The following is an 11,900-nucleotide window of genomic DNA, read 5'->3' as shown; positions in this document are numbered from 1 at the left end:
AGGATCATTTCACCAGGTTTCGATATGGGTACATCGTCAAGCAGAAATCAGAGGTCAAGGACGTGCTACGACACATGGTTTCTCACGCCAAGCAACAAGGGCACACAATTCGAGAATTCCTGAGCGACAATGGAGGAGAATTCGACTTTGCAGGAGTGAGCGAAACTCTTCAGGAAGCCGGTATAACTTTTCGACTCACCGCTCCGTATACTCCAGAACAAAACGCTGGTGTCTAGAGAGAGAATCGAACGAAAGTCGAAATGGCGAGAACTATTCTAATCCAGAAATAAAATTTCCAGAAGCAATTTGGGCCGAGTTGGTCAGCACAGCAGTCTACGTTCTCAATAGGACGGGCAAATCTTCGTTGAAGGGTTGAGCCCTTACCAACTTTGGCTGGGCAAGACACCAAGAATCGACGTACTATGTACACATTCCATGCCAAAAAAGGAAGAAGATGGACGAAAAAGCTGAAAAAGGGTATCTGGTGGGTTACGACGGCGATGAGAGGTATCGTATTTACTTACCAGAGAAGCACAAAGTAGTCGTGTCGAGGAATGTAAAATAACAAGAGAAATTCAGCAACTGTGAACCAGGCGTCAACCTACCTTTCCAAGATTTTGGATCCAAGGACGTCGTAGAAGACAAGGAAGATGTGAGCTTGCACCAGAGCGAGGACAAAGACAAGGAAGAAGAAGACGCGAATTAGCACAAGAGCGAGGACGAAGACACATTCCAGACCCGTACTTCAAAGAGCCAAGAATCGGATAACCTAAAAATACTTGATTTCCTACCAATACTGATTCTACCTATCGATTACAATGTTTGACCGTCGACATCCCCGACCCCGTGAAGAACCGCTTCACTCAAATCCAAAACTGCAAGTTTCGAGACGGGCCGCAACATTGTCCGAGATTGGCAATTACCGTTCACGCGCACAGTGTCGCGTCTGACAACTCCATCAGCTCCGCTGTAGACCTTCTCCACGATACCCTTGCGCCACTCTCGTCTGGGCAAGGCAGGATCGCAGACGAAGACCATGTCGCCCTGGCGGATGGGCTCCGTTCTTCGGCACCACTTCTCGCGGCGCACAAGCGTAGGGAGGTACTCCATGACCCACCTCCTCCAGAAACGGTCTCGCAGCATGCGGGCAATCCTCCACTGCTTTCGCGTAGAACCCTCCTTGGGCAGCTCCGCTTCCAATCCAGGCGTATCCGGCAGGTTAGCTGCTCCCTTGAGCAGGTCGTTTGGCGTCAACGGCGCCTCTTGGTCCGCATCCACCGGCAAGTGGGTGAGCGGACGCGAGTTGACTATGTTCTCCGCTTCTATCAGGAGCTTCTTCAACACATGGTCCCTCGGCGCGACTTCCTTCAGGGTATGGCGGCGCAGCACACGCTTGACGCACTGCACCATCCGCTCCTATACTCCACCCTCGGACGGGTTGGATGGGCAATTAAACACCCATTCAATACTCCTGCTGGATAACTCACTCTGTATCCTCTCCGTCTCGAATACATCTCCAAATCGTCTGGCCTCCCTGTCAGCTCCCACGAAGTTCTTGCCATTGTCACTCCGCAGTTTTCGTATTGGCCCTCTACGGCAGACGAAGTTCCTGATCGCTATTATGCAGGAATCCGTTGACAGGTCATGCGCCAGCTCCAAGTGAATCGCTCTCGTCGTCAAGCACGTGAACAGGGCGACCCAACACTTCTCTCTGTGACGGGCAACAGTCACCAGCAGTGACCCAAAGTAGTCCAGTCCAGTGTACTTAAATGGCCATCCTCCTGCTTCCAAGCGATCCTCTGGAAGGGGTCCCATTATTGGCGGCATCGGCCGCGTCCGTTGCAACTTGCACTCGTTGCACGACGAGATGACCTCCTTTAGGAATCGTCTCATCTTCGTGACCCAGAATCTCGTCCGGATCTGAGCAATCGTCGCATTCACGTTTTGATGCTTCATCTGGCCGTGGAAGTGTCTTACTACCATCTCTGTAAGACTGTGCCTGTGTGACAGTATCACAGTGCAAGGAAGCCACTGTACGGCATGAACAGCGCGGCATCAACTCTGCCATAGACTCGCAGAAGTCCATTTTAGTCCACGTAAGGCGCCAGACCTCGAATCTCGCTCGAGCTGGCGACGTCCTTTCCGCGTTCCGCGGACCTCATCTCGTCGGGAAACGATTCCAGTTGGGCCTGCCAGACTAACAGGTCCTCCGCGGCCTCACACTCCGTTGCAGTGAGTCGATATTCCTCGAACTCGCTTCCCTGTTTGCAGCACCGCCGAGCAAACCTCAGGACCCAGGCTGTGGTTATCACCAGGCGACTGAAGCTCGAGAATCTCTGGAACGGGATAACAAATTCATTCGATGCCACCAATGCGAACTCACTGGGCATCTCCTCCTCATCAGGTGCATCCGGAACATGCTCGGTTCCCTCCCCAGGCGATGGCAAGCCGGTTGCTGGCTGCCTCAAAAATGCGGGACCGCTTAGCCACCGGGATTCCGGGCTAAGGTCCGCCTTGCTCTGCGACCGCGTCGCATTATCCGCTGCGTTGTCAGCTGTAGGCACCCATCTCCACTGGGAAACCTTTGAGGACTCCAAAATCTCCGCCACTCGGTTGCCAACAAACTGCTTGTATCGGCGGTGGGTGCTGCCGATCCATTTCAGCACCGTTCTTGAGTCCGTCCATAACACCGTATCTGATGTCCACACTGTGCTTCGAATCCAGCCTCCGCATGTATCTTCTTCACTCGGGTAGATGCCGCAATAACTTCGCTCTCCGTAGCGAAACTGTCCACGTAGTCATCGTCGTAATCTCTTCAACTTCTTCTCGACGTTGATCAGTCGTCTGTGCGCCATCTCGTAGCTCCGTGGCAGCACAGCGCGGTCGTCCTTCCAGAGCAATCCCGTCTGGCAGCGACGCCCCACTTTCGCCGTGGTGTCTTCGAGGATCCTTTGGGCCCGCGCGTCGTCGCTGGCTGCAACCGGTGGCGCAAGCTTCACACCAAAGCTTTCCATCTCGAAGTAGTCCTCCACCATCTTTTCCATGGTGGAGGCAGGACCTCGGTGACGGCGTAGTTGATTGTCCACTTACCGGCCCAAACACAGCCCATCCAAGCTCGGTTGCGGCCGCATACGGTCCCTCTCTGGCAAACCGCCTCGTCCTAAGCGGCAATCCCAAACTTCCACGGTCCAGTCCGATGAGCAACTTCGCGAATCCTTATGCACGCCCTGGACATCTTGTCGACATAACGTCTGCATCGGCAGACTCAAACTCGATACGGCGTACACGTTCCTCAACGGGTGGCGAGTGGGCTTCCCAGCTCCACTTATCTCTAGGCTCACTACGTAGGTGGGCTCCCTGCTGGCCCTTCCTCCAAACCATTGGATGTTCAACTGTCGCTGTTCGCCTCGCACTTCCAGATCCCTCCGTAGCTCGTCGTCGATCATCGTGACGGAGGATCCTTCATCTAAGAGCGCGTATGTGTCCACCTGGCGACCAGCTCCGTACAGCGTTACTGGCAGTATACGGAACAAAAGTCGGCCTTCTTCGACGTCGATGCTTAGATTCCTCTGCACGGGCGGCTCCGCTGGCTGCGGGGCCCTTCCCTCCAGGCTGTTTCTGGGGACAGCCGACTGCTGGCTCCTCTCGTGGTCCCTGTAACCACCTCGTGGCGAAGACCTCCTGTCGGGGCTGCGTCTGGAAACAACCTCCATGCCGATCAACCCCCTGCTCGCCTCCGTTCTGTTCGACGCTCGCGTGTAGAACTCGACGCCTCGGCTCCTTTCCCTCGAAATCCAAAATCGTACACACGATGTTTGCGTACTCCTGAAGCCACGCGCTGAAGTGCGCTACAGTGGGAAAGGGCACGATCGATGCAGCGTGCCTGGCCCAGTCCACTCGCTTGCTCGTTGGAAGCTTTGCCCCAAGCTCCTCCATGAGGGTGGGGTTCCCCAAATGGTGCTCCGCCTTCGCCGACTGGGGTTGCGAAGGAAACGATCCTCGCCAGGTGCTGCTCCGAAATCGGCGGCACCTCTCGCACGCTGTTCAGCTGGCTGCGTATAAGCTGCTCCGGTCGGCCAAACCTAAAGCGCAGCTGCTCCATCACGGCGCTGACGTTCGCAGGGTTAATCAGCAGCGACTTCACTGTCTCGCGTGTTCATCCTTCAGCGCCTTCAACAACCTCTGGTTGTTCTTCAGGTCCGTGCAGTTGTACCTTGGGTCGTCTCCACAATTGCACAATTAAAGATGGCCACTCCTCGGGATGCCCTCCAAATACAGGCAAGCCCGGGAGCCTCCTTGGCCCATTCGCTCCTTGGGATCCATTCGGCGTCAACGATGCGTAGGATGCAACATATGGCGATGCAGTTGCCCCGTTGTGGATGCTCCCGCCCGCTAGCACGTATTCATGCGCTGTCTGCGCAGCACTTGTCGCGCACAGTGGATCCAGAGGATGATTGCTTCTCATTAGCAATGGCGGGCCACTCCAAGATGGCGGCAGCGTGCAGGCGACGCTCCACTGTTGGCGCCATTTGCGCTTGGGCGTACCAAAAGGTACGACGTGAGTGGCTGGCCCACCTACGGCTCTGAACGCGCAGTTGTGACAGCAGTACTCCTAGGTTTGGACGCTACTGTAGTCACCGTAGTGGCTGTGCGAGAAGTGGCCGCCGCCGTGGTTATGTTCCCCAGCGGCCGGTTTTCTGCTCCACTACTCGCTGGCTGCTGATCCGCTCGCGTTGTTGTAGGGGTGGCTTCCCCTCCGTTCAGCCGGGAACTCCTCCTGGGGGAATGCTGCATCTCAGGTCCAAATATGGCGCTGCCCTAGCGCTCCAAAATGGCGGACCTGGGCCTTTTGGCCGCTGGCTGCGGCCGCGGATGCTTGGCGCTCCTTGCGCCTCCTGGCGCTGGCTGCTTGTTCCTGTCGCTGGCTGCGACTCCGTCCGTACAGCTGCTGCGACTCCGTCCGGCGCTGGCTGCGCCCTCTGGCTGCGTCGCTGGCTGCGACTCCTCTACTGGTATGGGAAATGGCGCTCTGTGCGCTTCTGGCAACTCTCTAGCTGGTAGTCAAGCCGTCCTCCAGTGCAAGTTGCCCTTGTCTCCCTTGTAAACCTTCACACGGGAGCTCGGGTTTTATAAATCTCTTGAATGGAAAAAAAGCAAAGTGTTGAAAAATACGAGAAAACAAGAATGAAAAGCTTCGGGCGGATCCGAACATACCCTTGCAGTTGAGTCGCAGTCCGCTAGGTGGCGCCACGCATCTTATATTATTAGATATATAGCGGATCGTATATAGTCGGCCGATCCTTATGAAATTTGGCTTATCGAATTATTTTGCACAAAGAGGACTCCATTGAAACTCCCATTCTACTAACTTGAAAAACAACGAAGTTATGGCATTTCCGAATAATCAGTTATCCTGGCTGTTCGTCCGTAGAGCGTTATGCGGCAACTACGTCAAACTTGAACTCGCGGGAGTAGCGGTAGGTCCCGGGGTCATAGTCAAAGAACGTAAATAGTCTGACTAAGTTTACCTGGATTCTGCAAGGACTGCTCGGGTTGACCAGGCGCTTGCTGTGATCAGGCTGGAGTTGATGTGGGGTACTTGAAGTCCTGGGCTGGTTTTCCTCAAGTACCGGTGGTATGGTAGTTCGGCTGATTCCTTGTCTGCATCGCTGTAGTCTTGATTGTGAATGCGATCCGTAAAAATTTCGTAGAATCGTAGCGAATGTCGGTAGTCTCCATCAAACTTTGGAATTTCTACTGGTGGTATTACAAACGGAGGTGCGATCGCGAGTTTTTGTGTTGATGCTGAAGTCGATTGCGATCCTTCGCTCAGAAACGAAAAGTATTCTGCTCGTACCACCTGAAATCTGACATCGGTGTGTCCATCATTTTTTATGGCTGGTTCCAGGTCGATGAGATCATGGTATCCCGTGACGATTTCCCTCCATAGCTTGTAACGAACTGTTTTGGCTATCTTTTCTTCGCAACAAACGCCGCGACTAGCTCACAGAGGTTGAGGGTACGTTCCACCGAATTTATAGATTCGACGTGATTGCCCGAGCCCAGAAATAACACGGAATACTTCGTTTCAATCAAATCCCCTTTATTATCTTTACTTTACAAAGAATAAGAGAATCTCACAGGCTGTTTGGCTCAGCCGACCGACCGCTCGCACTCCCGTCTTCTGCTGCCGCTGGTCTTCTGCTGCCGCTGCTCGTCCGTCGCCGCCGCTCCCTCGTCGTTGCTGCTCCTCCGACGCTGATGCTCCCTCGTCGATGCTGCTGCTTCCTCGTTGTCGCCGTCGCTCCCTCGTCGTCGCCTCTGCTGTTACTGCTCCTCCTTTATGGGTGCCGTGGACCTTCGGAATCTTTGGCTCGCTACACTTGCCCTTTCGCCGTGGCCGGCACGTAATCCGTGTTAAGAGGCCGAGAGGCTCACCTCCTAGGCATACGCCGGGCAGGATATGCTCCTCGCTGCTTAGCGGCCGGATCAGGGCACGAAGGGCCTACCTACCGCACAGGACACGCCCCCGGTCGCGTTCGCCACTCGCCTCCAAACAACTGCGTGCCTACGCCCCGCAGGATCTATGGAAGGCCAGAGGTTTGGGCGTCGCGTCTCCTTTGACTCCAGGTGATACGCTGTGCATACGCTCCAGCGCCTGGATCAGGATTCTCTTGACTTTTCCGGGGTGTCCCTGCATGGTTTTACTGTTGGGCTTGAGTTCCCGAGCTGGCTATCCCTCGCGTTACAGGATCACACCTGGATCGAACGGTCAGGAGCAGGCAAGGCGTACGCCAGGCTGATCCGTCGTTGCCGCCACTACACCAGGATACCTGTTGTGTCCGGGAATAACTCCACCCGACTCGTTTACCCTTGGGCCTCAGTTTGCCGTGGATCCTTGATCCTTTCCCCTTACTCCTTGCTTGTCTCGCGTACCGCCGCCGGACTTAACCACAGGGGGTCCTTAATCTATTAATCGAATATTCTTGCTCACTCGCTTAAAAGCCCGCACTTAAGACTGTCGGACTTACCCACGGGGGGTCCTTCAGCCTGTACTCCTAATTTCTCTAAGGAAACTTTCCTACTTGAATGTCAGACTTACCCACGGCGGGTCTTTCACTCAACTCTTCCAGCTTCCCTAGAAGGCTCGGTCCCGATTTGCTCCAGGGGCCCTCCTTGTATAATGCCAGATGCATTTTCTATGTTCCCCGCCGTCCCCGGTATTTCCTATGACCTTCGAGCGCGGCCGCGGAGGCCCGGACGGGACCGTTACGTTCCACGGTGATTCCTCTTTCGCCTTCTTCCGTGCGCGCCGCCGTGCCGGTTCCTCTTGTCCCCCCCGCTGCTGCCCCCGCATGCCGTCCGAGCTCGACGCATTTCTCCCTTTCCGTTTTTCTAAACACAGCAGAGCACAACAGGGAGATCTAATCTCCTCACACTCCCCCCTTCTTCGGGAACGACAGAAGCTTCGTGGTTCCAGCTTCCTGTTTTTTTTCATTTGTTTTTTTTTCCTTGCGTGTGGATACCCTTATCCACCTCCCCCTTCTTCGGATGACGTCAGAGTCATTCTATTTCTCTAATATTTTTTTTTATTTTATATATTTTTAATATATTTTTTTTTGTTTTTTTTTGTATTTTTTTCTTTTCTTGTTTCTCCTTTTTTTTATATTTTTTCTTATTTTATGTATTTTTAATATATATATATATTTTTTTTTTTTTTTTGCGCGGTTCCCACTACATACGTACAGCCCACCTCCCGTCCAACCGACCGAGGGACGCTGCCGCGTAACGTACGGCTCGAATCGCGGGAATAGATCCGAGATAGATAAGCGAGGATTAGGAGAAAGATATTACGAGGAAGAGTGTTGCATAGATAAGGCGGTTAATATAAGCGATTTAAGATTGTTAGTAGAGCAAAGTGATAAGATGTGGTAGAGACCATTGTAGTCCGAACATAATACCCTGAACGGATCGTGTTGGGCATATGTCGAACTACAATGGCTGAGGAGTAGAGGACGAAAGTTTCTGGTCCTTCTACTAGGAATGTTAAAGTTTAAACGTGTTAGTAAATGCTGGCTGTCTATATTTCCATAAATAAGATTATATAGAAACATGACACCCAGCATCGTTCTACGATTTGTTAATGTTGGTAAGTTGATTAGTAAAAGTCTACTATGATAAGAGGGGAGGTAAAGATTTGCATCCCAATTAAGTCCCCTAAGAGCAAAAGTAAGGAAGTTTTTTTGTACAGATTCAATGTGATCTTGGTGTACTCCATATTGAGGACTCCAGACACACGATCCATACTCAAGAATCGGACGGACCAGTGATGTATATAACGTTTTAGTTATGTACGGGTCATTAAATTCTTTTGACCATCTTTTAATAAAACCAAGCACACCCATAGCTTTATTAACCATGGTAGATACATGGTCGGTAAATTTAAGTTTCAAATCCAATAGGACACCTAGATCGTTAACCTGAGTTAATCGTTCTAAGGCGTTCCCATAGAGAAAGTACATAGCCTGGTGAGGACTAGATCGGTAAAAAGACATAAGTTTACATTTCGATCCATTAAGCTTTAGGTTATTTGCTAAACACCAATTTTGAAGTTTATCCAAATCGGATTGAAGTCTAGACTGGGCGCTCGTGAATTTATACTGAAGGCATAGCTTAACGTCATCAGCGTACATAAGTACAAGTGAATTAGTTAAGGCAAGGGGCAAGTCGTTAATAAACAGAGTAAAAAGTAGGGGTCCAAGATGGCTTCCTTGGGGCACCCCCGATGTGGCGCGGACTACACGCGAGGTAACATCTTTAAAGAAAACACGTTGGGTTCTCCCTGATAAGTAGCTCGAAATCCACATAAGAAGGTCAGTTGGGAAACCCAAAAGACTGAGTTTACTTATAAGAAGCGAATGGTTAACAGAGTCAAATGCTTTACTGAAGTCAGTGTATATGACGTCTGTTTGTAAGCCATTCCGGAAGCCATCCGTGATAAAAGATGTTAGCTCCAATAAGTTGGTAGTGGTGGAGCGGCGCTTCATGAAGCCATGCTGGCACGGAGTTATTATTGAACTACATAGGTGTTGCAAATGTGGAGTGATAAGTTTTTCAAAAAGCTTTGGAATTGCTGACAATTTAGAGATGCCTCTATAATTAGCAGCGTCGGATTTTTTCCCTTTTTTATGCAGCGGAATAATGAAGGATTCCTTCCACATAAGGGGAAAGATCGAAGTTTCCAGCGATTAAAGAGTTTAACAAGCGGTTTGCACAGTGCCTCGGCGCAGTACTTCAGAACACTGCCTGGTACTCCATCAGGGCCTGGCGAATACACGGGCTTAACCTTAAGAAGATCCGATAACACACCACTTTTATCGAAAGATGGGCAAAATATAAGGTTGGCTGATTGGATATTATAAGTGTAAGGCTGAGCTAAACTGCTGCTAGGTGAATAGGTAGTTTGAAAAAACTGTGCAAAGAAATCGGCCATTGCCTGATCGGTGTTCGCATAAGAGTTCTCAAACGTAAGCAGTGGGGGAAAAGATACATGTTTACGCTTAGTGTTTACAAAGTTATAAAACTGCTTCGGATCCTGAGTAAACTGAATCCTGCAGCGGCGAATATAACTCCTATAACATTCTGCGTTATGCACGGTGAAATTGGACCGAGCTACTAAGTATCTTGAATAACTAACTGTACAGCCAGATAATCTATGTTTGTTTAAAAGTCTACTCATACTATTCTTTAAATTTAGAAGGTGCCTTGAATACCAAGGCGGAATCGTTGAAGCGGACGGATATTTCCACGGCACGCAAGCGTCGAAAAATATGTTCAAAGTGTAATAAAATTTTTGTAATGCGATGTTTATATCCTCGCATGCCAGTAAATCAGACCAATCAAATTCCAAAATTAACTTGTTTAATTTCATAAAGTCAGCCTTACGAAAGAAACGAACTTTCTGAGATTTAACTGTAGACTTAAGGTCAAAAAAGTAATTATTTTCGATTGAAACCTCAAGAGTGGGATGATATGGATCCTCAGGGTTAGAAAGTGGCAAAGTTCTGGAAAGAGTAATTCCATCAGGATCAGAAACGAAACATAAGTCCAACAGCCGACCTAAAGAATTTCTAACGTGGTTAATTTGCCCGAGTGACATGTCGAACATGCCCTCAGGGAAGTCATGGTGGGAGTTAAGCTGTAAAGACGGTGAATTATCAACATTTGACCACATAAGTTCTGGGATATTAAAGTCACCCAGAGCTATCAGCTGGTCACCATCAGACAGACGATCGAAAACCAAACGAATAGCGGACAAATGTTGCCAGTATGTTGGCGGTTCGGACGAAGGTGGTATGTACGAACAGGTAACAAACAGATAACAAAGATTGATCGGACAAAGTGATTTTGATGCAAAGAAATTCAATGTCACCAAACTCTTGTGATTTTACTTCTTCAGAAGCGAATTTGGAGTCTACAGAAATTAGCACTCCTCCTCCCCTTCGCAAAGTTCTATCACATCTAAAAGTGGTGTACCTACTAGGAAAAACTTCGGAGCTTAAGATCTCCGGCTTTAACCAAGTTTCTGTAAATACAATAATGTGGGATGCAAAAGAAGAACTATCAGAATACAGTTTGGGAAGTTTACTACGTAACCCTCTTGTATTCTGATAGGTAAGTGTTAATGAAGACATTAGTTTTTTGAAATTGAGGAAGATGAGGTGGAAGGTTGATCAGTGGCCTTAACATGTGGGAGTTTTACACCCACAGGTTTGGTTATCTTTTTTTTCACCGTACTTGGCTGATGTTCTTGGACGAAAATGTTCTCTGGCCAAAAGCTGGCGGAACAGATCGTCTTGAACATCTGCAAGGGCACACGTATTTTGAAAGATGACGTGTGCCTGGTGTAAGAATATTTGAATTTTGTAATATCCACCACCTTTATGTCGGCTTTTGCTTTGGCTTTGATGTAAGCCGAGATATCAATCTCCGAAGTATCAGTTTGTTTTTGTTTTTATCAATCAGTTCAGTTGTTTTGTTTTTTTTTCCTTGCGTGTGGATACCCTTATCCACCTCCCCCTTCTTCGGATGACGTCAGAGTCATTCTATTTCTCTAATATTTTTTCTTATTTTATATATTTTTAATATATATTTTTTTTGTTTTTTTTTTGTATTTTTTTCTTTTCTTGTTTCTCCTTTTTTTTATATTTTTTCTTATTTTATGTATTTTTAATATATATATATATTTTTTTTTTTTTTGCGCGGTTCCCACTGCATACGTACAGCCCACCTCCCGTCCAACCGACCGAGGGACGCTGCCGCGTAACGTACGGCTCGAATCGCGGGAATAGATCCGAGATAGATAAGCGAGGATTAGGAGAAAGATATTACGAGGAAGAGTGTTGCATAGATAAGGCGGTTAATATAAGCGATTTAAGATTGTTAGTAGAGCAAAGTGATAAGATGTGGTAGAGACCATTGTAGTCCGAACATAATACCCTGAACGGATCGTGTTGGGCATATGTCGAACTACAATGGCTGAGGAGTAGAGGACGAAAGTTTCTGGTCCTTCTACTAGGAATGTTAAAGTTTAAACGTGTTAGTAAATGCTGGCTGTCTATATTTCCATAAATAAGATTATATAGAAACATGACACCCAGCATCGTTCTACGATTTGTTAATGTTGGTAAGTTGATTAGTAAAAGTCTACTATGATAAGAGGGGAGGTAAAGATTTGCATCCCAATTAAGTCCCCTAAGAGCAAAAGTAAGGAAGTTTTTTTGTACAGATTCAATGTGATCTTGGTGTACTCCATATTGAGGACTCCAGACACACGATCCATACTCAAGAATCGGACGGACCAGTGATGTATATAACGTTTTAGTTATGTACGGGTCATT

General features: G+C 48.9%; 1 protein-coding gene across 1 annotated transcript; it reads right to left on the bottom strand.

Moving 5' to 3' along the window:
* Positions 1 to 601: 601 nt before the first annotated feature.
* On the bottom strand, positions 602 to 1,983 carry LOC123258238. The gene is made up of 3 exons (XM_044718112.1): positions 1,513 to 1,983; positions 818 to 1,416; positions 602 to 743 (listed from the first exon to the last, which is right to left on the bottom strand). The coding sequence occupies exons 1-3, from the start codon at positions 1,981 to 1,983 to the stop codon at positions 602 to 604; spliced, it is 1,212 nt and encodes a 403-aa protein (XP_044574047.1).
* Between the last annotated feature and the right edge of the window lie 9,917 nt (positions 1,984 to 11,900).

The sequence above is a fragment of the Drosophila ananassae genome, assembly GCF_017639315.1.
Source record: "Drosophila ananassae strain 14024-0371.13 chromosome Y unlocalized genomic scaffold, ASM1763931v2 tig00000133, whole genome shotgun sequence".
In the NCBI taxonomy this organism is placed as follows: domain Eukaryota; kingdom Metazoa; phylum Arthropoda; class Insecta; order Diptera; family Drosophilidae; genus Drosophila; species Drosophila ananassae.
The sequence above is the reverse complement of the archived record's forward strand: the minus strand, read 5'-3'. Positions and strand labels throughout refer to the sequence as shown.